Genomic DNA, 27,374 nt, shown 5'->3' on the forward strand with positions numbered 1-27,374 from the left:
TCCTATGCTTCCCACGGCCAACAGAGTGACGTCACGGTGGCCAGAGGGGGGAATGGTCACCGCTCCTGTTTGCTCCTGTCTCCCAGCTCTTCTTCTCTTGGAACCATCTGCCCATAAGGAGAGTGTACCCCGTCTTCGCTTCTGCTGCCCCGAGTTAGCCCTGTATGGTGGGGAGCCCACGCTCTGGACTGAAGGCTTGCATTTCTGTCTTTCCACCTGTATCTGGGTGGGTCGACTCAACGGGGCATCAAATTTGACAAGTGCTGGATCTGAGCCCCACCTGGCACGCCTGTGTCTTGCTCAGCTGCCGAGAGAGATCAATGCCCTGGTCCCTCAGACACCTGTGGTTCTGAAACCTGCAGACTTTCTGGGTGGGATTCGAATCGGCCAAGCGAGCTTCACCGAGGCTGGGCGTGATTCACCGTGGGCGACCAGCCCCTCTTCAGGAGAGATTAAACCCTGCACATCGCATCCTCAGAAGAAAGCACTTTATGCTTTTGGTTATAAACCTTGAAATGGCCTCTCTCAAGAAGGTTTTTTAAATGAAGTTTCATGAGAACAGACGATCAGGAAAAATGTAAACTCCAGTGTGACAATGAAGACGAAATTATGCCCAGAGTTAGGGCACATATCAGAATTCAATTCTGATTCTTACAGATAAGGACCATCACAGGGTTGGGGGATCTGGGTGGCTCAGGCGGTTAAGTGTCTGCCTTTGGTTCAGGTCTTGATCCCAGGGTCCTGGGATCGAACCCCACGTTGGGCTCCCCACTCAATAGGGAGTCTGCTTCTTCCTCTCTCCTTCTGCTTCTGCCCCTCTGGTCCTGCTCTCTCTCTCAAATAAATAAATAAAATCTTTAAAATGGAAAAAAAGAACCATCACAGGGTTTCTTGCAAACCAACATTTGGAACTACTTCATACGTTTGGATTTTCTTACTTTTCTTCTTGTAGGATCATAGGAAAAAGCAGAACTGGGGAAATATAGGAACTTGGATCAACAAAAAGGGACTTTCCTCAAATAAATCTTAAGCAGGAAGTGGTCAGCATTCTCATGGTTAGATAGAAGATTATGGAAAATGAGAAATTATATTTAAAAAAAGCCCACAGAAATGAGGTCTGGGTATCTGAGACATTTCTGGAAAGTCTGATGGCTTTTACAGCCAAAGAAAACAAGAGTCGACCACACAGTGATTGAGACTAGGTAATGAAGGGAAGGGCGAACAAATTGAGTGTCATTCCTTACATGAAAAAATTTTAAAACAGTATATGAATATAGCACATGAAATGTTGAGCAGAAATGGTTTGTAGGAGAAAATTCTCAGACACTGTGTGTTTTAAAAAAGATTAAAAATATTCACTGTTCGAGGGGCGCTTGGGTGGCTCAGTGGGTTAAAGCCTCTGCCTTTGGCTCAGGTCATGATCCCAGAGTCCTGGGATCGAGCCACGCATCGGGCTCTCTGCTCAGCGAGGAGCCTGCTTCCTCCTCTCTCTCTCTGCCTGCCTCTCTGCCTACGTGTGATCTCTGTCTGTCAAATAAATAAATAAAATCTTTAAAAAATATATATATATATATATTCACCGTTCGAGAATATAAAATCAATCCTATGTCTAAAGTAATAAGATAAAAATAATAATATAAGCTAATATTTATGGAGCACTTGGTAAATATGACACCCCATGATGAGTACTTTTCATGGGTTATATCACTTAGTTTTACAACTAACCTATGTAGTAGTTAGACTTAGCAAATCTAGTAACACACGTATACACACATAAACACAAACATATACACACAAAACCGCACATACATATGAATGTATATAAACCATATAGCGATAAGCGTGTAAAGCGTCCTATCATCTTTGACTTGGTTAACTTTGTGGGAAGGGGGCATGGGGCACCCAGGGAATGTTCCTGAACTCACGGTTCCGTAGGATGAAAAAGACCACTAACTTTCAAACTATCAGATCTCAGCAGACTTCAAAGCTGCCATTTACGGACCAGTGGGGGTGAGCGTGATGGCAGGAGACAACGGTTAGGGGTTAGATTTTCAGGATATGAGTGAGGGGTGTTCAGCAAGGGAAGCTGAGTGGGAGAGCCAGAGACATACTAAGAGGGATTCGATATTTGCTTAAACCCCAGGGTTAACATTAGGGAAATGCATGACCCTCCCATCTTGAGACACTAAGCCAAAGCAATGGAAATACATGCTCAAAACCAAGATTTGATAATTTATGGTCTTCAACATTTTTTATACTGTCCTCTCACCAATAAACAACATTTAACATATGTCCCGATATATTTCTGTATTAATGCAATGGGTATCTGATGAAATAGCCACATACACACTTTTGAAAAGATGGTATCTGTTTTTGTATTTTCTTCCCACACCTCACTTTGGAGACCCAGCCAAGGGTCTCAGGAAATGAACATCGACAGCCATGAGGTTCCGCTAGGTGGCGCTCTGTACCGTATCAGCAGAACCATGAATTCGGTCAGATACTAGGGAAATTCTAGCAAAGCGCCCTTTAAATTGTGAATATAAGCAGCTCTATTTGTCAGGACTTAAGGGACTGTGAATCCAGTTGGCCACTTACTCGTCTCTACCCAAATATGTCAGTGTTCTTGTCCAAATTGTCTTCACATTTTAGCCTCGAACAGAGCAGCCAATCCCATGTAAATAAAGTATATCCCTCCAAATCCAGTGCCGGGGGGCGGGGGGGGGGGCAATTTAAGCGCAGCTCCACTCGCTGGCAGTGGGGTAAGAGCGCAGAGAGTTATACGTGGAAGGAGAAAGAGAAACTGAGCACACCTGGGGGAACCCAGGCTTTCCTTGCTGAAGAGACCCGTCTATTAACCGTCCCGGGTGTCCCAGAGGAAGCTGCAGTCCTTCCCAAACTCGGCCCTGTGGACCAGCTGGGGAGAGGCACCTGGGCTAGTTCTAGAATGTAGACTCTTGGGCCCCAGAGATCGGGCTCGCTGGTGTGGAGGCCTGGAATCCACATGGTTTCCAAGCTCCTTAGGTGATTGTGGCCCCCAGTAACACTGGGAAACCAATCGAGCTGGGGGGACAGAGCTGGGTCAGTTTGGGCTGGAACCATTTCTGTCCTCTGTGACCTCAGGTAGCTGACCACACCCCTCTGCGTTAACCCATCCATCCTTAAGGCAGAGCTCCTAACACCAGCCTCACAGAGGCGATGTGAAGATTTAATGGAATAAATGAAGCATTAATTGACATTTGCTGCTTAAGAAATGTGACTTTCTTCCCTCGCGCTCCATAACATTTCATAACAGTGTCCGGGGACCAGGAACTTCATCCTACGCTGTTCTTCCTGAAATCCTCCTCACTGTCCCCTTGCCCTGTCATTCCCTTTGGGGGCCTTGCCCTTGGGAATGGGAGCCAAACACGAAATTGCTTCAGATTCATTCTCTCCATTTCAGAACATGTTTCCTGTGTTCTGTCGACTTAGGTGGCCGGCTCTGGGGAGCTGATTATCTCACAGATTAATCCATCATGATGCGTTAATAGAGAAGAGCCTTGTGTTAAAAAAAATACTTGGCAGGGGCGCCTGGGTGGCTCAGTGGGTTAAGCCTCTGCCTTCGGCTCAGGTCATGATCTCAGGGTCCTGGGATCGAGTCCCGCATGGGGCTCTCTGCTCAGCGGAGAACCTGCCTGCTTCCTCTTCTATCTCTCTCTCTGCCTTCCTCTCTGCCTACTTGTGATCTCTCTCTCTGTGAAATAAATAAATAAAATCTTAAAAAAAAATACTTGGCAGGTTATAGGGGCCCCTGGGTGGCTCAGTTGGTTAAGCAACTGCCTTCGGCTCAGGTCATGATCCCAGGGTCCTGGGATCGAGTCCCACATCGGGCTCCCTGCTGCCCGCCTCACCCTGCCCTACTCGGGGGCTCTAAGGCCAAGAGGCCACCAGGACTTCCTCTCTCCTTCCAGATCCCACCAGACTGCTGCCGGACCATGCTCCTTGTGAGACACTAGAACTCAGACCTCCTCAGTCAGCCTAAGTCGGGGCTCTTCCAAAACATTTAATTCATATAAATCTCCAGGAGGGAGAAGGGATCCATGTAAGTGTGGAGAAATACGACCCCGGAAGCCTATGGCAAACATGTTAGAAACTGACTACTATCCGAGATGAAGGTAATCTTAAAAGGCAGCGGACCAGATCTTATCTGGTTTCTTAACTCACAGGGTTGAGATTTGAGATAAGGAAGAACAAGGATTTGAATGGGGCAGAGAGTCCCACCGGTGTCCCCCACCCCAGGGGAAGGTCGAAGCAGGTGGGGATTTACTCTGGGTGCGTGGGAGAGGGATCCGTTTGAACGCAAGGGTACACACAAAACCATGGCTTCCAGGCAGGAGAATCCCGCCCGCAGCCGCAGCTACCTCTCCTTTCTTCATCTGTGCGCACTACCCAAGGCTCGCTGTGGAGTCCAAAGCCAAAGAGGAAACTGTGAGGGAGGCGGAGGCAAAAGAAAAAAGTTCAAACAGGCTGAGCCCGCCGTGCTGTCCCCGCACCCGCCACCCGTGTGGGGCACCCCCAGCCCGTGTCCACACAAGCGCATTGGCACCTGGGGGCCCTTTCTCTCTGTTGGTTGCTGGGGTGGTGACTTGGTCTCCTGTTCTCCTGCATCACGTGAGCTCAGTGAAAGGGGATCATTTTCGGTCCTGGGGCTCCCCTAAGCACAGCCCTTTTTTGACTTCCCCTCCCACACTGCTCTTCGCGCCTCAGAAGCTACAAGTGGTCCCCAGGGTGCCTTAGGGTCAAGGGCTCAATCTTCCAGCAGAGGCGACTGGCGGTGTGTCCCGTGCACTGACCACCGCTTGAGTACTGGCTCACAAAGTTCCAAGGACGGACAGGTTCACACGGCCTGTCCCGTAAACCTACTCACTTCAGCAGGTGCAGAAGAGGCGGTGGGCAAATTGAACCTGATCCCCACCCCCATTCTAAGATTCAGCCAGACGTGCTACCCGGTTCGGAGGAGAAGGCAGAAGTACATAAAAAGCGTGTTTGGGGGGAGGAGGACAGCCTCCCCCCGAGGAAGGGCGTGTGTCCTTGCACAGCAAGGGAATGACATGCCCAGGTTCTCAGGTCACCATCCCTGCCCCAAGTGCTCTATACTTTCTGTTTACGTTAAAGAGACCATCTAGACCCAGGGGTATCCAAACAGAGCAGGAAACAGATGTGAGGATGGGGCCAGGAGACGCTGATGCAGGAATGGAGCTCTGAGCACCTCATCACCCCCCCTTCTCCTCTGCAGAAGGCTTGCTTTGCCTTTTCTCAGCCATAACACTTGCCCTACCAAATGCCCCCCCACCCCACCCCTTGGCTTGGATCCTGCAAAGACGTGGATCCCAAGTCTGGCCGAGGCACAGGATGCGTCTGAGGAGAAAGGACACAACCTGGCAAGTCCAGTGGGGAAAGGAGCTGGGGGCCAAGCCCTGACACTGGAGGGGGATTCAGGGGAGGTCGGGAGTCCCTTCGGGTGAGCCGAGCAGTGGGACATTCAGAACTATGAAGAGACCAGGCAGTCACGCCCTCCTGGTAGCCTGAGTTAGTGGCCTCAGTCATAGAGAACCACATGGAGGGCCCTCTGAAGGTTCACCAAAGAGTGACCACCCAAGATCACAAAGAATTTGGGATGAAAACCGTTTGTCGATGCGCTTCTGGTTGTTTCCTACAACAAAGCCTGGACACAACATCATGTCAAAATATGCTGTGGTTTCAAAGATGCATTATCTTCAGTTTCCCTTCCTCTTAATCCATTTCACAAGATGTTTAAGCTGTCTTCAAGTGCTTTATGGTTTATAAATCACCCAAAGGCTTCAGCCTGATGTGTTGGTGTGTTTTAATCAAAGAAGCTTTATGATGGCCAAGAGCCAAGTTTTATGACATTATGTTTGTTTTCACTGGAGAAGAAGAAAGGTGTCTATTAAGTACAATAAAGGTTAAAAATGTTGTCAAACAGTTGGCTCTAGCAGCTTATGTCTTTATTCATTCCAGAGACTGACTTGGGGATTTGTAACTCTTACCGATTACGAGTCGTTTGGAAGGAATGTATATATACTGTGTATTTACAACTATACTTAAAGTCAAACATTTGGCATTTCATACATACTCGGTGTTTCCCAACGAATGCTCCAAGATTTGAACCCATGCATACTATTTTCTAAAGGCCACAGGCAGCCTCTGTAAATAGTCCCTCTCATGAAATAAAGCCAAGAGATCAGGTTTCAAATGTTGAACTCCTGAGACTTGAGACCCAGCTGGAAGTGTGTGTGTCTTCAGTATGTCTTGGTCCTTTCTGTTGCTACCTTTGAGTAGGAAAGCGGGCGTTTAAGACCTCAGTCTTCTGAACGTTGAGGTCCATAAACATCGGTCTCTCCTCTCCCTACCTGCTCCCTGCAATTTAAAGGAATCCATAGAAATGTCAACCTTGCCCAATAACTGTATTTATTAAGTAAATAAACGTTCCTGGGGTCCTCCTGCAGAGTTTACTATCAAACCCATCTCATGTTGACGAATCAAGCTGGCAGATAATTACAGATATACGGTATTAGTCAGCAAAGTGGTCTGAAAGGCCATTGCATGAGGCAATGTTACTTTGGACACAGAACTTGGCAAAGCAGATAAAAATATCTGAGTGTGCTCAGGCGTCTATGTAAGGAAATATCATAAACCAGGTGACTTAAACAACACATACTTATTTCTCACAGTTCTGAAGGACAAAAATCCTGGCTCAGAGTGCCAGCAGCGCCTGGCTCTGGGGAGAGCCCTGTTCTGAGCGGCGGGCTGTTGACCTGTCTTTGTATCCTCACACCCGGACAGTGGGAACACAGCACGGAGGTCTCTGCTATCTTCTTATAAGGCACTGATCGAATCCCTGAGGGCTCCACTCTCATGACCCGATCACCTCCCAAAGGCCGCACCCCCTGATACCATCACACTGTGGGGGTTAGGATTTCACATCTGAATTTGGGAGGGAACAAACGTTCAGTCCATGACAACTTTAAGCAGTCAGTTATCTTCGAAGGGAAAGAGCCTCACTTTGTGCAAAGCCAGATCACTTTAATTTTCTCATGTGTGAGTGGACTATGTCCATCAGTACGAAAGATGTTTTTTGCTATCTCCCCACGGAACCCAGCAACAGGCCCAAGGGCAAAGAGAGAGGGGCACCTAGGTGACCACTGGTCAGGAGCCAATTCTCGGTCTGCACAGAAGGGGGCGCTGCATGATACAGAAGTCATGGGGTGAGGCGTTGACTTGTGTTTTCATTTCACTAACTCTGATACATTGTAATGTCATAGGCGAAGACCCTGAGGACCTTTTACCCTATCTCTAGACATGCCAGTACTTGTTATGGGTATAAGTGCAATTCTCTGTATTTTGAGACTGTGTGTTTATTTCATAATCACAAGAGAATAACGGGAGAATCAGAGCCTCGTGTCCTCTCCTTGCCACCATTCTCCCAGTATCATCTATCCAGGAACAGAAAGGTGAGGCTCAAGGGCAAATGGAGTCACAGAGGGATAAGAAAGATGATTGCATGCGTCATATAAAGTCCATTGTTCCAATTCCTTGGTCGCTGTGACTCTCCTCTCTGGTATGGACCATCCTGGTCTTAGAGAATTGGAAAACACCCTTTTAGTGAGCCATCTATCAGAAAATCTAGGCAGTCAAGCTTCTCCTTGGTAAGGTGGGAAGTCCCATTTTGCAAAGAAGGGCTAGACTGTCTCTTTGAACACCTGACTATAGGTCCCATGATTGTCAGTGGCTAGGGCGTTTTTCAGACACTGCCAGAAGTACGGCTGAGCCTGCGGGTTTGTTGGCCACTCAAGGACAGAACTCTTACACAACCTCTTCCGGAGCTGGAGGAACTTGGATTTCTGAAGGGGCTTCTCAAGGAATATCAAGATAATGACGTCCACTTTTTCATCCATGAGCCTCTGATGGGACAAATAAAATGCTATCTTGAAGTTCTCAGTCTTTGCATATTTGTTCGTCATCACAAACACCGTCTTTTTGCTAAGCTGTATGCTCTGGGAAAGGTTTTCCAAAACTGGCTGCCCGGGTAACCAATCCCTTTCCTCCAGACACAAATTGAAATGTTTCTCTCTTGGATCTTCCAAGTTGGCCACCAGTTCATCCAAAACCCATTCTGTCACCGCGGGATCTTTAGTGTCATACACCACAAAGGCATCATAGCAAGAATCCAGGGATGTTAGACGCTGATACCCCCTTATCTTGGCCTTACAGAAATGGTAGCTATACCACACATCCCAGAAGTAGAGGTGGTTGGCTGTTGTAATCACCATCAGAGAAAGAGCCACTGACAGGGAAAGGGAGAACAGAATCAGGTTAGTCAGGTCTAACTCACAGGTATACAGATCCAGGGAGACTACACTCTGGCCCCTGTGTGCTCCTGGCCCCACACAAGTCACATCTGTGGCCAAGTAAGGAATGGTCACCTCTGTGTGGTTAACCCACCAGACAAACCACACGGCATCACAGGTGCACAGAAACCGATTGTGATGCAGAAGTAACATCTCCAGATTGTTGAGGACGTTTTCCGGAAAGCTGGTCTTTTGGATAATCTGGATTTTATTTGAGCTGAGGTCCAGATACCGCAACTGGAAAGCGTCTTGTAGAAAATACTTTGTCAGTTGCCTGATTTGATTATACTTAAGAATCAGTTTCTTGAGGCTTCTGGAACAGTTGTATAATCTGTTGGGGACAGTCTTCAGCTCATTGTAGCTGAGGTCCAAAGTTTCTAGATTCTTCAGATATTGGAGTCTTTCCCAGTTGAAGGACTTGAGCCCATTTTTGACCAAGGAGAGAGTCTTCAGATTTGGAGGCATGCCATCGAAAACTTCAGAAGGCAGGTAAGTCAGGGAATTTTCCGAGATGTCTAATTCCTCTAGGTTCAGCAGATTCTTAAAGAACTTCAAGTATCTGTTATCACCATCTCTCCATAAAACATCCAAATGATTGCCTCTGAATTCCAGAATTCTAAGAGACTCGCTCTCCATGGTCCTGCTGGTGGAGGTAGCGATGTCATTGTTGTTCATCATCAGTTTCTTCAGAAGTTTTAGGTTCTTGGTAAAGTTTAACATGTGAGTAATTCCTTCTGATTGAAAGTAATGGCTGTTACTGCTAATATCTAGAACTTCCAGGTTGCGCAACTCCTCAAATGCTGTTGAGTAGAGTAAATCAAGCCGGTTGTTCGAGAAGTCCAAATACTTCAAGTCCACTAAAGGCTGAAATTCACTGCCATTGAGAGTTTGGCCAATGGTATTTCCTGACAAATTTAGGCATTTGAGGAAAGAGAGATGCCGAAAATCGGAGGACTTGATAAAAAATATATTGTTTCTACTTAGATCCAAAGTCTGCCCATACATGTAACAATCTTTATTAAAAGGCAAGAAAGAAGGAGTCTCTTTGTTTTTGAACCTGCAACTCCTTGCGTATTCATCATATCTGAAATAATGCAATGTTTCGAGGACCTGAGGTGCTTGACCTTCTACAGAAGGTCTGGTGCTAGAGCAGAAGCCAACTTCGCTTGAATCTCCTGAAGGTGATATTTTATTCATTGAAAGATCTATGACTTTCAATGTTTTGAATTGTTCAAATATGCTGAGGTCCGCAATTTTTATGAAGTTAGTGCCGAGATCAAGAACTTCCAGATTGGAAAGACTCCGTAGCGGGGACAGATTATGGCTGCTCAGCTCCTTAAAAACGTATCCTTTGATCCGCAAAACTTTCAGGTGTTTCAGGGATGAAAAGGCATCTGACAGATTCAGAGCTGCACGATAGACCTGAAGTTCATAATTGAAGGACAGATCCAACTGGACAAGGTTGTGAAGAAGATACAAAAACTTGGCATCCCCAATTTCTTTGGCCAAGAAGTTTTGGGAAAGATCTAGCTCCTTCAGCTTTTTAATGTTTTTAAACCATCTTTGGGGCACATGCTGGAGAGAGTTACTGTGCAGACGTAACACTTGTAATTCTGTCAGCCCGTCGAAAGCCGATGGGTGGATCTGGAGGGGAGAATTATTTTCACAGGGTGTACAAGGAAATGGGACATTGTAACAACGAGGGCAATTTCCACTTAGGTCAAGAAGCTGCAGTTGATGGAGGTTATTAAAATCCTCTTTTTGGATTTTTGCAATGACGTTGTTATAAAGATAGAGTTCTGTTAACGTAGATGGCAAAGTAGTAGGGACATATGTGATATTGTTAGCTTTTAAGGAGAGCAGTTTTAGATTTTTCAGACTCAGGAAAGCATCTTTTTCAATGAAAAATGAAACGTTACAAGGGTTGCGAAAATAACAGTTTTGGCCCAAGTAGAGCCTTTCTATGTTGGTCAGTTCTGTTAGGTTATTTTTCATGATGGAAAAGATACTGTTGGCCTCAAGGCTCAGCAGCTGCAGGTTGGGAGGAAGACCCGCAGGTATTTCTAGAAGCTGGTTTCCATCCAGATAAAGGGATTTCAAATAAGTGAGTCTAATAAAGCTTCTGGGTTTAATCTGTGGCCTCCTGGGGCACAGATGGTCTTTGGGCCCTAGTCGAACAGGTATACAGTTGCATCGGAAATCGATCTCTACCAGATAGTCCAGCTGGTGGAAGGAGGCTGGAGAGAGGCTGGGTATGTGGTTAATGGTGAGGGTGAGGTTGGTGACATTAGTGGGAATACCTCCAGGGATTTCTGTCAAATGCTTGTCCGTGCAGTCCACAATCACGTGGGCCTTCGGAGCATCCAGACTGACATCACAGGGCAGGGTTTTAGGAAACCATCTAGCTCCAAGGAGTTCAGAAACTAGGATTATGTTTAAAAGCATAAAGAGCTGTCTCTTCAATGTCCACATTGGAAACACCTGAAAGTATAAGAAAGGCCAAATCACCATCATTCAAAATCATTCTAAAATATAGCAAGAGTCAGATTTAAAATTTCCCATCTGCTGCCTCTGTTTTGCTACAGTTGTAAATAAACAACCCAGGTCTTATTCTCAAAGGCCTAAAGGGCATCTCCCCACCCCTCACGACTGTACTTGCCCCACGACGGGGATTCATCATGATCAAGTTACACGTTCAGATTTTAGCATGTTAGCTTTTCGATTCCATAGCTTTGAAGGTGGTAGAAGCAGTGTTTTCCTGTCCACTGTTACTTAAAATAGTACAACAAAGGAGCTATCAAATAGCTACCCAAGTCTGAAATTGGTGGATGAAGGAATATTAAAACGAAAATATATTGGGAAGAATGACACATTAAGAGTTTAGTGCAGGAGTGCCTGGGTGGCTCAGTTGGTTAAGCGTCTGCCTTCTGCTCAGGTCAGATCCCAGGGTCCTGGGATCAAGCCCCACATCAGGCTCCCTTTTCAGCTGGGTGCCTGTTTCTCCTTCTCCCTCTGCCCCTCCCCCTGCTTGTGCTCTCTCTCTCAAATAAATAAAATCTTAAAAAAAAGACTTTATGCAGTTACTGTTTGCTCACTAATAAGCCTGCTCTAGCACACATTGCAAGAGGCTTTCACAATATTCAAGCTTCTTAATATTGTAAGTAGAAAAATTAAGAGAGCCATTATCCCCATTTTACAGATGAAGACCTAGCTCAGTGACAGTAGCTGATTTGACCAAGGACACTCAGTTGTCATTTTGGTGCTGCCATTCTATGAGCTGGCTTTCCTCTTGGACTGTTTTTGGAAATCCAAGATGATCTGGGGATGAACGTTTAACCTACATGTTGGCTTTACATTACGTGAATTTGGAAAAGAAGAGAGCAGAGTCGGGCATTGCCTGGGTGAGTTCTGACTGATCAAAGACGATACTTATGGGAGTGAAACGAAGGGGGAACCTAGTAATAATTATGCTAAGGCTATAGGCAGAAAACCAAGACTCTCACAGGCAAACTGGGACATATGGAAACCTAGCTATAATGGTGATTCTTTGGCAACCAGGTTTAGCATGAGAGACAGTAGGACCGTGGGGAGAAAGACCTTGAAAGGTGGTATGGGAAGTACTGAAGAGCTTTGCTCATCACCATATTAACTTGAACTGGCTCTGCCTTAGAAGGTGGTTTAACCAGGGACATGCCCTCAAGTTTCAGGATTTCTATCAATGTTTTACTCCAGAACACTGGCTTTGATTTAACTGGTGCTAATCCATTGAATGAGCTAGTGTGTATCTCTACAACAGGCTTCTAGATCAGTGAATGCTTTTGTCCTCCCAATTGACTGAATCAGCCAATTGTATTGAAATCTCATAAACCAACTGCCTCCTTCCCTTAGATCCTCTAATAGAAAGTTAAGTAAGCAGGTTTCCCCTCAGCTTTCCTTTTCTCTAATTCTATTTAGGAATTCTAATTCCTTTAAGGCTTTACCTCCCAATCTGGAGTATTTAGATCCCTGGGAAGATATGGTACTAGGCCAGGGTATGCAGGAGACCCTTAGATAAATATGGTCTATCTCCCTGGAGCAGCGATCTACTCAAAGATTTAGGAGAAATGTTCATCACTCAGGAAAGAGGGGTTGAGTCAAGATGGACAAAGGAGAGAAGCAGAGCGAGCTATCTTTATGGTCCCTGATAATAGGATCCCCAGACCCTGGACCCCATCTCCAGCTATGCTTCTGTCAGAAAACATGATGGGTGCATGAACCCCAGTATCAGAAGGTGACAAGTACTGCTGCGAAGGGGGCCAGAATGAATAAAGGACAAAGTGTGAACCAGGTGCCCTCTTCTGATCCCACTCCCACCAACCTAGATGAGCTCCTGGGAGGAACTGGGAGGATCCCTGAATTAGCAGAGTTAAAAACAGGAAGTGATACCAATCACCACCACAGAGTTTCCAGAATACGCCTAGTTTAAGTATTTCTGTGATGGGGGGAAGTGGATGCTCTAAGATGAAGACAGTTCAGTTATAGAAAAAATGAACAGTGGTGAGTTTGGAAATATTTAACAACCGGCTGTCCTCTCCTAACCCACATCTCTGATTTGTGAAGTCCTGATTTATAGCATCGGCCAGTTCCCATAGTGTGAGCTGCCATTGTGATATCACTGAATGCGGAGTTGGGGAGAGATGTGCAGAACCCTGCCCTTAACACACCTGCTACAATGACTGAGACATTTTTATTTTATTTTTTAATTTTTTAAAGATTTTTTTTTTTTATTTATGTAGTTGACAGAGAGAAAGAGAGAGACAGCTAGAGAGGGAACACAAGCAGGGGGATTGGGAGAGGGAGAAGCAGGCTTTCCACCGAGCAGGGAACCCCATGCGGGGCTTGATCCCAGGACCCCAGGATCATGATCCGAGCCGAAGGCAGATGGTTAACGACCGAGCCACCCAGGCGCCCCGACTGTGACGTTTTTAGCCTCTACATATGGACATAGTATGAACTAGAAGGAAAAATTAATCAGAAAGTCTTTTTTTCTCCCTTATCTCTAAACTTTTTCTTGCACCTGTCCATTTCTCTCCTCGTCTACTACCACCTCCTTCCTGCCATTAGCCATTAGGTCTTACCTGGACTACCTCAACATGCTCCAAAATGGTCCCCTAATTCTCCTTGTCCTCTACAGTCCATTCATCAAATGGCATGAGAGTAGTCTTTATAAACATGAAACGCATGAACTACAATGACTTCCTATTATACTTTAAATCCTTATTATTGCTTATATCATGCATGTTCTGACTCCAGCCTATGTCCATGACCTTGAACCCTCCTTCCCCTTCTTTGACCACATGCCAGACATCTGGCCTGTTTTCTGTTCTGCATTCGATCCGGTCTTGGCACTTGCTGTTCCCTCTTCCTGAAATTATCTTTCTCCTCCTCTTCCCACAGTCAGGTCATTCTCATCCCTTAGGTGTCTGCACAGATAGCACACATTCGGACAGACCTCTGGCCAACTCACCCAGTACCCTTCCATGTAGTACTAGTGATAGTGACGGTAACCTTTGTTAGCTTAGGTAGCACTTACTATATTCTTAATATCATTTTCAGTGTTTAAATACATTAACCCATGAAATCCTCTTAATAACCACATGTAAGTGGTACTACAGATCCTCAATCCTTCCCCAAAACCTTTGGGGCTAGATGTGTTTTGGAACTAAGAACTTTTCAGATCATAGAAGGTAATGTGATATATGTATCTACATATTATATAATTACAGGGTCCCAGGGCAACATCCCATAATCAAACACACAAACATTTGTGCAGTGAAACAAAGAATTCTCCACACTAAGTGGGGAAGGAAGGAAGGGAGGGAAATCAAGAAAAGCCAGTGAGCAAGCCCACAAGGACTCAAGCAAGGAAAGAACTAGCTTGTTCTGTTCTGATCAAGATTCACCTCCAGATGAATTCAGGTCATGTGTTTGCCATTGACTGAGTTACAACAAAGCTTTCATTCTGGGGATTTTGCAACTGTGGACCTCTATTATTAATTTCCATTTTACAGATGAGTCCACTAGATCTAGTAGAGTACCTACTAGATCACCCTGCTTTATTTCCTTCATGGCCCTTAACACCGTCAGAAATTACCTTGCTGATAGCTTATCTGCTTATAACTTGTGTACTATTTGCTTAATGTCTACCCTGCATGAGAAGGTAAGCTGTAAGAGAGCAAGGCTTTGTGTATCCTTGTGTAAAACAGTGCCTGGCATTTAATTCGTGCTGCATTGTGTTTGCTAAACACATGAATAGAAGAATGAATGCATGCATGAATGAAATAAAGCAAAATACTTCCAACAGATTTCTCCTTGGAGTAGATTGTTTTAGGCTACAGCCCCAGACTTGCCAAGAGATCACATTCTATCTCTTCTATTCGCCTGAGGATTCCCTGGGGAAAGAGGTTTCAGGAGCTCTGCTTTCTACTGCCCAGTTCGAACCCGCCTTCTTCAAGACACTCTCTGGGATCGATCTAGACAGAAGTATTCACTCCCTCTTCTCATCTGCTACTGCCCTGATTATACATGATGTGAAACAACACTTCGGACTGAGGGCTGGAAGAATGGGCTCCCAGTCCTGGCTTGGTACTCCACTACCCATGTCCCCTCATGAGGCAGCCACTGTGCTCAGCCAAAGAGCCCCTCCAAGAGAATGGCAGACCCGGAAACAACAATACGAGCACATCAAGGACCAAGACAACTGTCCAGGACCAAGACAGTGGACCTGGACCAGAAAATTCCCCCCAAATTCCTTAGCTAGGAATCATACCAAGTAACTGGTGAGAAAGAATTTATTTAAAAAAAAAATCAGAATTCCACTGACATATTCTTTCTTTGATTTGACAAATATTTTTTGAATACCTACTAGGGGCAATAAACACACAGCCCCTCCCCTTAAAGAGCTCAAGACACAGAGGAGGAGAGACAAAAAAATGTATGCATTTAAACTGAAAACATGGAAAGACCATTAGTTCTTTCTAGACAAGATGTTGATGCTTGTGTATGTGGAGATTAACTATACATTGTTCTTACTCCACATGGTATTTTCTGATACTTTAGTTATTTTTATCATCCTCATCAAATTAAATCTCTCTCCATATCTTTGTCCCCTTAGTTTCATCTCATAGTGATAGAGTCTCCCTTATTAGAGTCTATTTCCCAGATTCCCTTGCAGCTAAGCATGGCCTCATGACTAAGTTAAAGCCAATGTGATGGGAGAGGAAGCGAGATGTGCAATTTCTGGGATATGTCCTTAAATGGAGGGGCTCTTCCCCTTCTTTCTGTCTACTTCCATCTGGCTTCTTGTAATATGGGTGTTGTAGCCACCTATGTTGAATTTTGCAAATAAGGAAAATGTGCTATAGGGATGATGAAGCAACAAGGTAGATGAGCCAGAGTGCCCAGATCCTTGCATGATCTCATAGAGGAGAGTATAAATAATGGCTCAGAACTGCTGACCTTTAGGGGTTTATGAGAAATCACAAAGTTGTTATACTAAGCCAGGGTTAATTGGACTTTCTATTGTACAAATGTAAACCTACTTTCAGCCAGTGTAGAATTTAGAACTTGGAAGTAAACTGCTGCTCATGAAAGAATGGAAAATATGTGACATTGATGTTATTAGGTTATGGGCAAGACAGATTCAGACGTCAGAGCCTGGAAAGCTAGCAACCATGTCACACCATTGCAAAGTAACGATCACCCATGCCATCTTGGAAGGCAGAACATGCATCAACTGTGACTTTTGTTTTATTTTCCCAGTTTTATGGAGATACAATTAACATATAACATCATATTGGCTTAAGGTGTTCAACATGACAATTTGATAAACACGTATCTGGCAAAATGATCACAGTAAGTCTAGTTAACATCCATCACCTCACATCGTTACAACTGTTTTTTGTTCTGGTGAAAACTTCTAAGATCTACTCCCTTAGCAACTTGCAAATACACAATATTGTTAACTACAGTCACTGGGCTGCACAGCCTTGGAATGCCAACTGTGACTCGTGACTTTACTTTTAGGGGAAACGCTTTGGCAAGATTCAGAACGATGATGCACGTCGAGGGCTTCTGACTGTCTTTGGCCATCTTAGGAGAGGCATGAGCCGTGGCTGCAGGAATGGAAGAAAGTGCAGCTCTGCCAAGTGAGGTTTTGTCTGCCTACCACCAGAACTCTAAAGTTGATTAAGACTTCCTTAATCTGAAGCCTTGCAGGGCTGAAAAAGCCTCCTGCTTTACCCCAGATGAAAGCAGATGAATGGACAGAGTCAATAGCCTTAACAGCCTTAAGAGGACGTAAGTGTGGGCTCACATGCATTTTTCAAACATTTTTCCATTAAGTATTTTCCAGCAGACAATGGAAACCAGTCTAGGGCAAAGAATCTGAGTAGGAGTGCTGACTTCCCCTTGATTCATACAGCCTCTGGGGAGCTGATTACATTGAGATGGAGGGACATTGACAAAATACAGAATCTTTACACTTAAAATGGTCTGGAGCTGCTCTGTCTAATATGATAGCCACCAGTCACATGTGGCTATTTAAATTTAAATTAATTAAAATTAAATGTTAATTTTAAAATGCAGTTTCATTCTAAATGGTAATTTAAATACCCAATGTTCTTTAGACCAAAGGATGGCGAACTTTTTCTGCAAAAAGCAGAGAGAAAATATTCTAGGCAAAATTGAGATGATTACGTGGGTATTTAAATTACCATTTAGAACGTAACTCGTTAAAGTTGTAAAAACCATCCTTGGCTCATGAGCCATACAAACACAGGCAGTAGTTTGCAAACCCCTGGTCTAGACAAAAATCTTAGGCTGTATTAAACTTGCACATAGAATTAATGCTAAGAAATTCAACCCAAGATCACCAATATGAGAAGAAATCATATTGCCTACAAAGCCTGTAAGTCTGTTCACTGGCACCAATTTCAAGCAACGGCATTTAACAAATGATTTCATCATCATTGCAATTCTAAGACATAGGTTTGTTTGCAACAAGGAGAGTGAAATGCAGAGCCTACAGAACCGGCTTAAGGTAAGACTCAAATAATTCAGACACAGAGCTGGTACCTTTGGCTGCTCTGTTATACCACCTTTCTGGAAGGCTCCATGTCAGTGCACCATTCCTCTCTCTAGATGGTGAATGCTCTTAGGTCCAGAACCTTGCTTGTCTTTATACGTACTCTATCATTATGATGCCTGCCACATAGTGAGCATGAGATCAATAGCTACTGAATAAATCAAGGCTTTGAACTTTCTTAAGATCCCACAGAAGACACATATTGAATGATCATGAATAGCAAAGTACTTCAAAGGTCAGAAACGAGGCAAGGAAATGAGGAGACAACAGGAGGACTTGGGACCTCTAAAAGGAAGGGGTAAAGTGGGAAAGTGCCACAGAAGGAAAGGCAACAGTGTCACAGGAAGTCCATGGGAAGTGAAACTGCACAAGGTCTTCTACTCGATTCTTTCTCAGTTCTGTTCCCTTGAACCTGAAACCCCAGTGAGAGTGCAGAGCTCACATGTCTCTCTTGGGAACAAGCACAGCCTATGCTCTATAGCTGAGCCCCAGCCCAGCTGGCCCTTGTGATGCTCTATGGCAGGCAGGAGGTCTCCCGGCTTTCCATGCCTGCTGCACCAGGAGCCTGGAACTCAGAGGTACCAGCGAGTTCGAGTTCGCATTCTCCCATCGGTGCCAAAGGGAAATTGAACCGCAATGAGAGGCTGGATTCTGATCAAGCAAAGGAGGAAAGGAAAATGGACTCAATGAACAAAACCTTTCTAAATGTTTTAAAGAGAAATAATACCCTTGGAGGCTTTCAAATTTAAAAGATATTCTTGAGAAGATGATTGAAAGATGTGAAGTTCTGCAGCGGCCGGGTGGCTCCGTCAGTTGAGTGTCTGACACTTGGTTTCGGCTTAGGTCATGATCTCAGGGTTATGGGAGCAAGCCCTGCACTGGGATCCACATTCAACTCAGAGTCTGCTAGAGATTCTCTCCCTCTCCCTCCCCCTACGCTCCTCCCCCTGCTCGTTCTCATTCTCATGCTCATGCTCGTGCTCTTGCTTTCTCTCTAAAATAAATAAATAAATATAAAGAGATTAATTAAAATATATGAACAAAAAAAAGTCTTGAAAAAGAGTTCACTCGGTGTTGAGGCAGACCTATTTTTTCATCTGATACAAATAATCCATTTTGTTTTGCTTGCTTTTTTGGCAACAACTGCCTAAAGACACGTGCCCTTCAGTAATTTGATTTGTAAAGTAACCGAATACACCATGACATAAGCTCAGCGTTGGCTACAAATCACAGCTAATTACACAGGCAAATACGCTGGTAAATTTTAACATGGTTAAAATGGGAATGTTTGACTCTGTATGCACAGCTGTCCTCCTCTCTCACCAGTTACCTCTTTTTGTTAAAATGGAAAATTTGGAATTCACACTGAACAGTCATCAGCCATTCTTGTTTGTCTGTTTGTTTTTGTAACGGCTGCCTTTTATCACATGCTTATTACATGCCGGATGCTGAAGAAGACATGGTGCTGATACTACATCACTGAGCCCTGACAGTGAAATTGAAAGGACATAGAAATATTCCCATTTCCCTGATGAAGAGGTAGTGATCGGAGAGGCAACTGAACCAAGAGCCCATGCCACGCTGACCCATCCTCTTCAAGGTCCCTCATACAGTTACAGCCAATGCACTTGGCATGTGAGCTGGGGTCTTGCTTTACTTCCATTTCAGCTCAAGGATTCTGAGCATTGTAAGGTTTCCGTATTGTGCTATTTAGAGGTTTTTTGTTTTTTTTTTTTTTAAGATTTTATTTATTTATTTGAAAGACAGAGAGAGCACAAGTAGGCAGAGAGGCAGGCAGAGAGAGGGGGGAAGCAGGCTCCCCGCCGAGCAGAGAGCCTGATGTGGGGCTCGATGCCAGGACCCTGAGATCATGGCTTAAGCCAAAGGCAGCCACTTAATTGACTGAACCACCCAGGCACCCCTAGGGTTTTTTTTTTTTTTAAGGATTTATTAGAGAGAGAGAGAGAGAGAGAGAGAGAGAAACAAGCAGGGAGGAGGGGCAGAGGGAGAGAGAGAAGCAGAGTCCCCGCTGAGCACAGAGCCCCACGTGGAGCTCCATCCCAGGACCCTGAGATCATGACCTGAGCTGAAGGTGCTTAACCGACTAAGCCACCCAGGCGCCCCTAGAGTTTTTTTTTTTTTTAAAGATTTACTTATCTGAGAGAGAGAGAGAGCAAGAACATGCGATATCCTCTATTCCTTGAGGTTTTTTTTTTTTCATAAAGAACATGTGTTGCTTTTATCTTAAAAACATTTTAGACAATCCAGAGCAAGTAATAAATCCTTAGCATAACAATAGAAGGAAATAAGAAAAATGAACATTTCAACAAGTTTTGATTGATTCCCGCAACATGCCAGGTACCCACTTCTAAGTGTTGGGTCATATCAGTGGACCAAACAGAAGAGATTCCTGCTCTTTCCGAAGCTTAGTTCTCCAAATAATAAACTGAAAAATATAGAACAGTAACCATCCCATGGATGTCAGTTGGTAAGGGTTAGAAAGAAAGCGCAGGGCAGGGGGAAGGGGGTCAGACATGTGCAGCGGGCTTGTGACCATAAATGGGGTGGCTTGGGGAGACATCATTGAGAAGCCGACATGTGAGCAAGGATCTTGAGGGAAGGAGGAAGTTGACCAGGCAGCTCTGTCCAGGGAAAAAGCATTCCAGAGGGACGAGCCTCATGCAAAGATGGAAAATTGTGCCGAAATATTTGCAAGAATGGCCACAAGACGGGTGTGCCCGGAACAAGGGGAGGAGAAGAAGGATAGGAGATGATCAAAGAGTGGGGTCTGTAGCCCTTCACCAAGCATGCCAGGCCCTGCCAACCGTTCCAAGGAAGGATGGTGGTTTTTACTGAGTGGAATGCTGAAGAGCGACATGGCCTGACCTATATGTTATAAGGCTCATGCTGGTTGCCGTGTGGAGAACAGATAATGAGGGGCAAAGGCAGAAGGACAGAGGCCAGTCAAGAGCCTATTGCAGGATTTCAAGCAACAGACCCAGCTGGCAAGGATGTAGGTGATGAGAACTTGCCAGATACTGGATATATTTTGAAGGTGAAGCCAAAGAAAATAAGACTTCAAAGTTCTTGGAAGAATGAGGGATTGGAAATAGCAAACATTTCTGGGAAATTTCCTGTAAAGGGGAACAATGACACTGGCAGGCGTTCACAGGGCCAGTAGGGTCAAAAGAAGTTATTTTAGGGTGAGAGAAAGACAGCATGTTATAAGGCTGGTGAGAACGAAACAAAACAAAACAAAACACCAAAAAGCATTCACGATGATGATGAGGATGACGATGACAAGGACGACGACTTGGAGAGAAAGGCCAGACAATGGAATGGTGACCCTGAGCAGGAGAGCAGGGAGGAGACCTGCCTGTGAGGGAGGGGTTTTCAGGGGAGCCCAGCCGCAGAGAGAGCGCACGAGGAAACCCGTGATTACCCAGTGGCAACAAGGAACCACCCCTCCCAAGCCCCTCACCCTCCTGTAGGTAATTTGCCCTCCGCTTGGGCTCTTTCTCTCACAGGCTTTGCAGAACCACACTCTGCTTTGATTTCATTCCTCTCAGTCACATCAGTCACGGAGGGGGAATCCATCTTGATATGGGGATACTGGCGGCCTGGGAACAATGACCGCCATGCGCACTGCCATTCCTTTACCCAGCCAGCCGGTCAGGAGGCCAACAGACGGGCTGCCCCCTGGGGCTACTGTTTGCCAGGCTTCAGGGGACAACAGCTCCAGGATCACACAGTGGGGGCGCGGGGGGGAAGCCAAGTCGCCCTAGAGTTGAAAAGGGTATCAGAAAATGCATTTCTGGTGGCGGGAGCTTTAGGCCAGCCGGGGAAGCCAGGGGTCTCATCTCCCCGTGGGGGATCCTGAGACTGGCTGGGCTGGGTTGAACCAGAGGTGAGGCCTGGCTGGAAAATAATCAGAAAGGGCCATGGAAGAGGCTAGGAGTTGGGGAACATTTGCTGGAAACCCGTGAATTTGAATTCACTCACCTTTTGCCATGTTGATATTGAAACTGTGCCCCTAGGGGTTAATGAGGTTGAAACTGCTAGAAAGCTGAAAGCTCATTTTTCAGACAACTGTTTCTCCCCTCAAGGTCAACTCATGTGGTTCCAGCCAGCAAAGCAGCGAGGCCCTAGATTTCCATGCAAGATCAGGAGCCCAACACCCCACCCTGCGGAAACAGGTTCTCCTCCCGGGCAACCTCTGTAGCTCCTTCCCCTGGTCCCACAAGGCCGTCCCACTCCAGCCTAGGAGCCGAGCAGGCTTTGTCAACACAATGGGTGTCTCGGTCGTTAAGCATCTGCCTTCAGCTCAGGTCGTGATCCCAGAGTCGGGCTCCTTGCTCCAAGCCCCAAGAATAAGGAAGTTAAACTTAACTTTGGTGAATCATTTTACCGCAGGAGCCTCTGATTTCCTTTTTTTTTCTATTTGCTTTATAGACTGAGACCCCACTTGGAATTACCCTCATAAATTTTTGACAAAATAACCACCACTTTTTGTTGCAAATTTTGAAAGATTTCTAATTATAGGCTAATCTCTGTAAAGTATAATTACCATAAATGTCAGAGTCTCATTATATAACCAAAAGAAAAAGTATGAGGATATAACCGACTTATTCTAAAAATAGAGACTTTTGATCATTTATTTCCTACCATTTAGCCCAACAGACCTCGTTTTCTAGTTATAGAATAAAAGAATAAAATGATATAAAGTAGTCTTAGATAAATTAGCCACTTGATGGCTATTACGCATCACAACAAGCACCAAAGACCAGAAGATATTAAATCTTATTTGACCTTACATCCAGTCCGCTTGCTTCCCTTAAACCGCCACCAAACCGTTGGCACATGTTTCTGTAAGGGGCCAGTTAGAATTTATGTTTTGCTGGCCATCCAGTGTCTGTCACAACGACTCCACGAGCAAGGAGATTGCCATGTTGTGCGAATGCGGTTAGAGACAACATTTGAACAAACAATAAAACTGTGGGCACTAAAGTTTGAATTTAAAATAACTGGGATGGGTCATGAAATAGTATTCTTCTTCTGACTCTTTTTTTTTAAAGTTTATTTATTTGAGAGAGAGAGTGCACGAAAGAGGGGAAGGGGCAGAGGGAGAGGGAGAAGCAGGCTCCCCACTGAGCAGGGAGCCCGATGCAGGACTCACTCAAACCCCAGACCCTGGGATCATGACCTGAGCCGAAGGCAGATGCTTAACCGACTGAGCCACCTGGGTGCCTTCTTTCCTCTGCCTTTTTCAATCACTTAAGAACATAAAAGATTTCTTAGCTTGTAAGCTGTGCAAACATAGGTGGCAAGGAGGGTATGAGCTGTGGCCACAACACGCCACTCAGCACTAAGCTTTGGCAAGCTTCGGAGACACAAGGGATCCGGTCTTGGTGTGCAAAGACACTGCTGGGTCCATCTGTCATGACTGTGTTAATTTTAGCACAATTTTTCCAATGTTGAAATGATCAGGCTTGCTTAATTTAGTAAATAAATTTCTCATTACCTCTTTGCTTGGCCACAGAGAAATTTGCTATAGTTACGAGGAACAGAATGTTTTTACTTTTAAAATTGCTTAGCCGCAGCTACATACTGACATGTTTCTTTCTAATACTGATCTCCGTACTGCTGTCTATTTCACATAGTGCAAAGCATTCCAGCCTTAGCTAGGGTTTTGTTGGGGGAAAGATTTCATTTTTTTTTTTAAAGATTTATTTATTTTAGAAAGAGAAAGAAAGCACGAACAGGAGGAGGAGAGGGGCACAGGCAGAGGGAAAGAGAGAGACTCTCCCGCTGAGTGTGGAGCCTGATGTGGGGCTTGATCTCACGACCCTGAGATCATGACCTGAGCAGAAATCAAGAGTCTGACGCTCAACCGACTGAGCCACCCAAGTGTCCCAGAACGATTTGATCTTAAATTCTTATTCTGCCACATAAGAGCTCTCGGACTTTGGTGAATCACTTTACCTCATGAGCACCTTGATTTCTCAATGGTAAAATGGTCAGAATGTGGGGCTCCTTTGCAAAACTACTAAGAAAAATAGGTAACATGTGTGTCCGTGTCAACCGTGCTCCCAGATTAACCAACATCGAGTAAGCGTCTGCTTGAGACCCTTCCCCCCGCTCCTCCCCTCTGCTCACGCCCACCCCCGCACCCCTGTTCGCAAGCTTGTTATAAAATAAATAAAATATTTAAAAGTTAATTAAAACATGATTTGATGATTGTATAACATACCATTAAACAGGGACCACAATTAAGTAATCCCTCCCTAACATTTGGCATGAGACATTCTCTTTGTCATGCCGCATTGACAACCTTGATAAAAAATTTGCCACATCCTTGATCATGTCTTTAAAAAGAGTTCTAGAAGTGGATTTTCCATATCAAAGGACAGGGGCTATAACTATTAATAAGGTTGAGTCATTTCCCTGTGCTTCCTGGCCTCTTGTAGCTCTTTTTTTGAAAACCGTTTCCAAGTCTTTTCTTATGAAAGATCTACCAAGTGCCCCTTTACTCATCAGGAATAAGGTATCATTATGGAGTTTCACAGGTTCTGAGTGTCTCCTGGGTAACGCTGTGTGACGGGCTTGGTCTAGGTACATAGAGCAGAAGGGCTCGAGCACGGCTCCCGGAGTTGGGCTTCCCCACTGAGACCACTCAAGCTTCTTAAAACCTCCTGAAGCCTCATCTGGGCCTCACAGGGCTGCTTTGAAGCTGAAACAGAACATTAGACATGAAGCCCTTGGCATGATGCCTGGCCGATACGGCGAGGGGTCAGTAAACCCGACCACTCTGTTATTACCGGCGCCCTCATGCCACCCCTCAAGGGCCAAAGGCAGATGTGGGCATGGGTTTGCATAAAAATAGACATCTGAGTTTCTAGGAAACGAAACTATAAGCAGTTGTTTCCTTTGCAACACAGCCCCCCCCCACAATGTGGTTAATCCTTCATTCGTCCTCAGGCGCAAAATGAGCCGTGGGGCCCACACTCAGATCTAGAAATCAGCAGGAGTTCCTGCTGGACGTACTCCATCATGGCTCATTTGGGTGACAAATAATTTCAGAAAAAGGCCACCGATGTCTTCTTCTGACTAATTTTTGACATCCTTAATAGCTCACACTGCTTGCAAAGAACTTGAACACATATTCTGTGACTTGAGCCTCCTGGTGGCCCTGGAAGGGCGCCCAGAGAGGTTCTTAGAATGTTCTGCCTCGACAGAGAAGGTGAGGCTCGGGCCTTGGGCTCCTCGCGGTCACTAGGCCTTGATCTTCGGGTTTCTGGGTCGGTCTTCCCAGTTTCAGTCCGGTCAGGTCAGTGTAGCGAGAATCCCTCACCATTGATCTCTGATCATCCTTGATACCTGCTCACATCCCTCAGCCCCTCCCCTCCTCCAGGTGATCGCTGACCTCCCTGGCCTGCTCACAGCAAGAATCCCGTCCAGTCGGTTTATCCAGAAGCCGCCCCCACCCCTGATGTTTTGCCTTTGCCGTTTTCCATCCACCCACAGCCACCCTACTCCTTGGCTATAAATCCCCAGTTCTCTACCAAGGCCTCTCACCCCTGCCCCAAAACAGTTCCCAAACAAAGCCTGCTCTTGAAGCCGTCACGACTGTCCACCAACACCCCTGGTCTCTTTGCCAGCACGGGTCTCCTGAGCTGCTGGTCCTAGGTGCCCCCCGCCAACATACATACTCGCTCAGAGGACACCACAGGTTGGAAAAAGCACAAAGTACCTTCAGTGATTTGTATGGTTTCAACGCCTGAAACATCGGATGAACGAATGAAGGCCATAGAAGCGATTTCCCTAATTCTAACATCTGTTCGTCCCACCACAGCTCGCATTAACTCTTGCCCGAAGTTGGACAGAGCAAGTGTTGATTAATCTGAATTTACATAATGCCATGATTCATCTTGATTATGAAATATCGATGACGAAGAAGATTCCCCCACCCCCAACCCGCAAATAACTAAAATACAAATTCTTAAATATCTCTCTGGCCAGCTGGTTTCAGTTCTTCCCACCAAGATGACCGAGAACACTTTTTTAGGGACTCTCTTGGCTGTTCTTACCCTTTTTAGTCTTCTTCCACAGAGAAATAGAGAAGTCTGGTTGTAGAGAGCAGAGCAGGAAAGACGTCAAGTTCAGCCTGCGATGGATCCAACAGCATCAACTAAGATAAAGAGAAAACACTGCATTTTACATTGCAGAGAGGTTAAAGGACTGTAGCTTCAAAATACACTGGGACGTCGCTGGAAAAATGTGCTCTTGGAAACAGCCATTAATAGTATTTACTTCCTCAAAGTTATGTAAACTAGAGGTAGACTCCAGAAAACCAGTTCTAATATTATGAAACTGACATTATCTTCAAAGAATTGACATTTTAGACTACCAAATTTTTCTTTAGATTAAAAAAAAATTTTTTTTGGCATATACCAAATTTTTCTTCAGATTAAAAATTTTTTTTGGCATATGATTTTGCTTCCCTCTCCTCCCCTCCCCACTCCCTGAGAACGGCTCACACACCTAATTAAACTACCCAAATTTGTCCACGTGTGGAAAAATACCTTTCTGGGTTGCATGGAGTGATTCTATGTCTGGAGTCTTCGGAGATAAGAGATGGTATTCAGGGACCACGGGGTCCCAGAAGGTCCACGCTACCAGCCGGAGGGCTTCCCAGTGCGAGGACAAGGTTGGGGGGCGGGGAGGAGCATGACTGTTAAACCACCCCAGACAGGAGGTTTGCAGAAGCACCAGGTTCCTCTTACTTCTACCACCGTAACTGGGGCAATGTCTTGTCTAAATGCAAACAACCCTGGAGGCGGACCTTCCTTCTTTGAATGGGCAACCCTCTCAACCTCAGCTCTCTGGACCTTTTTGGGGAGACAATTCTTTGTCGCTTCGTAAGATGTTGAGCAGCGCCCCTGACCCCTCCCCATGAGATGCCAGAAACACTGCCCTTCCAGTTGTGACGACCACAGATGTCTCCAGACATTGCAAAATATCCCCTGGGGGGCCAACGAGCCCCAGGTTGAGAGCCACTGCTCTATAGATGTCAGAGAGACAGGTCTAAATTTACCTTGCTCTGTCTTCACACCCTGCCCCCACCATCAAAAGGGCTCCTTTGGTTTGGAAGCGGGGGCAGGTCTTCCAGCTGCTGACTCACTTCAGTAGAATAGGTCAGCTGCCCCTGTCGCCTGGTGTCATATGAAGCCTTGCTTCTCAAAGTGGGGTCTTCGTGATAACTGTCCCCTTCTTCACCGATGTCCTTTCACCAGGCAGTCAAACTCTCGGTTGTTACCTTTAGAGGTCTTGAGTCCGCCTCGTCCACCTGGAGAGAATTTGAAAAATGCAAGTTGGTGTGGGGAGATCAGCTGATAGTGATCAGGGTTAATATACTGAAAAGTCACCAGATTGGCTGAAAAATGACTAGATGCAATAGAAATAGAGAGCTCTCCGGGGTGGCGGGGGTGGCAGGGGCCGGGGGGAGTTGTTACGAGCCAGACACTGTTTTAACTGCTTTGTATGTATTAACTCGTCAAATACTAAAAATAAGTAAATAAATAAATAAATAAGGAGTAAACATAGTATTATACTTTTACGAGTACTGAAATTGACACGCAAAGCAGGTAAGCAATAGTTACACAGGCAGGAATCATCAACTGTCTTCTTATCAGGCCAAATTGCTGTGCAAACAACATGTGCAAAAGGATCGTTGTCTCACATGTAAAAAATGATGGACCCCAAGTGGCAACAGGAGGAGAGATCCCACTGAAAACAGTAACAAAAATATGAACTCCTTGGGAAGAAAACCAGCACAGAATGTT

General features: G+C 45.3%; 1 protein-coding gene across 2 annotated transcripts; it reads right to left on the bottom strand.

Annotated features, from left to right (window-relative positions):
* Positions 1 to 5,970: 5,970 nt before the first annotated feature.
* LOC111157097 (toll like receptor 7) lies at positions 5,971 to 26,291 on the bottom strand. Of its 2 annotated transcripts, none has more exons than XM_022518336.1 (3): positions 26,115 to 26,291; positions 25,620 to 25,720; positions 5,971 to 10,889 (listed from the first exon to the last, which is right to left on the bottom strand). In XM_022518336.1, exon 3 carries the CDS (start codon positions 10,878 to 10,880, stop codon positions 7,740 to 7,742), a length of 3,141 nt encoding a protein of 1,046 aa, XP_022374044.1. In that variant the 5' UTR covers positions 10,881 to 10,889; positions 25,620 to 25,720; positions 26,115 to 26,291; the 3' UTR covers positions 5,971 to 7,739. The 2 variants fall into 2 exon arrangements, with proteins under 2 accessions (XP_022374044.1, XP_022374045.1); XM_022518337.1 differs by having other exon boundaries at positions 25,620 to 25,739.
* Positions 26,292 to 27,374: the final 1,083 nt, after the last annotated feature.

The sequence above is a fragment of the Enhydra lutris genome, unplaced genomic scaffold (assembly GCF_002288905.1).
Source record: "Enhydra lutris kenyoni isolate GAN:26980312 unplaced genomic scaffold, ASM228890v2 scaffoldscaffold52, whole genome shotgun sequence".
Lineage (NCBI taxonomy): Eukaryota > Metazoa > Chordata > Mammalia > Carnivora > Mustelidae > Enhydra > Enhydra lutris.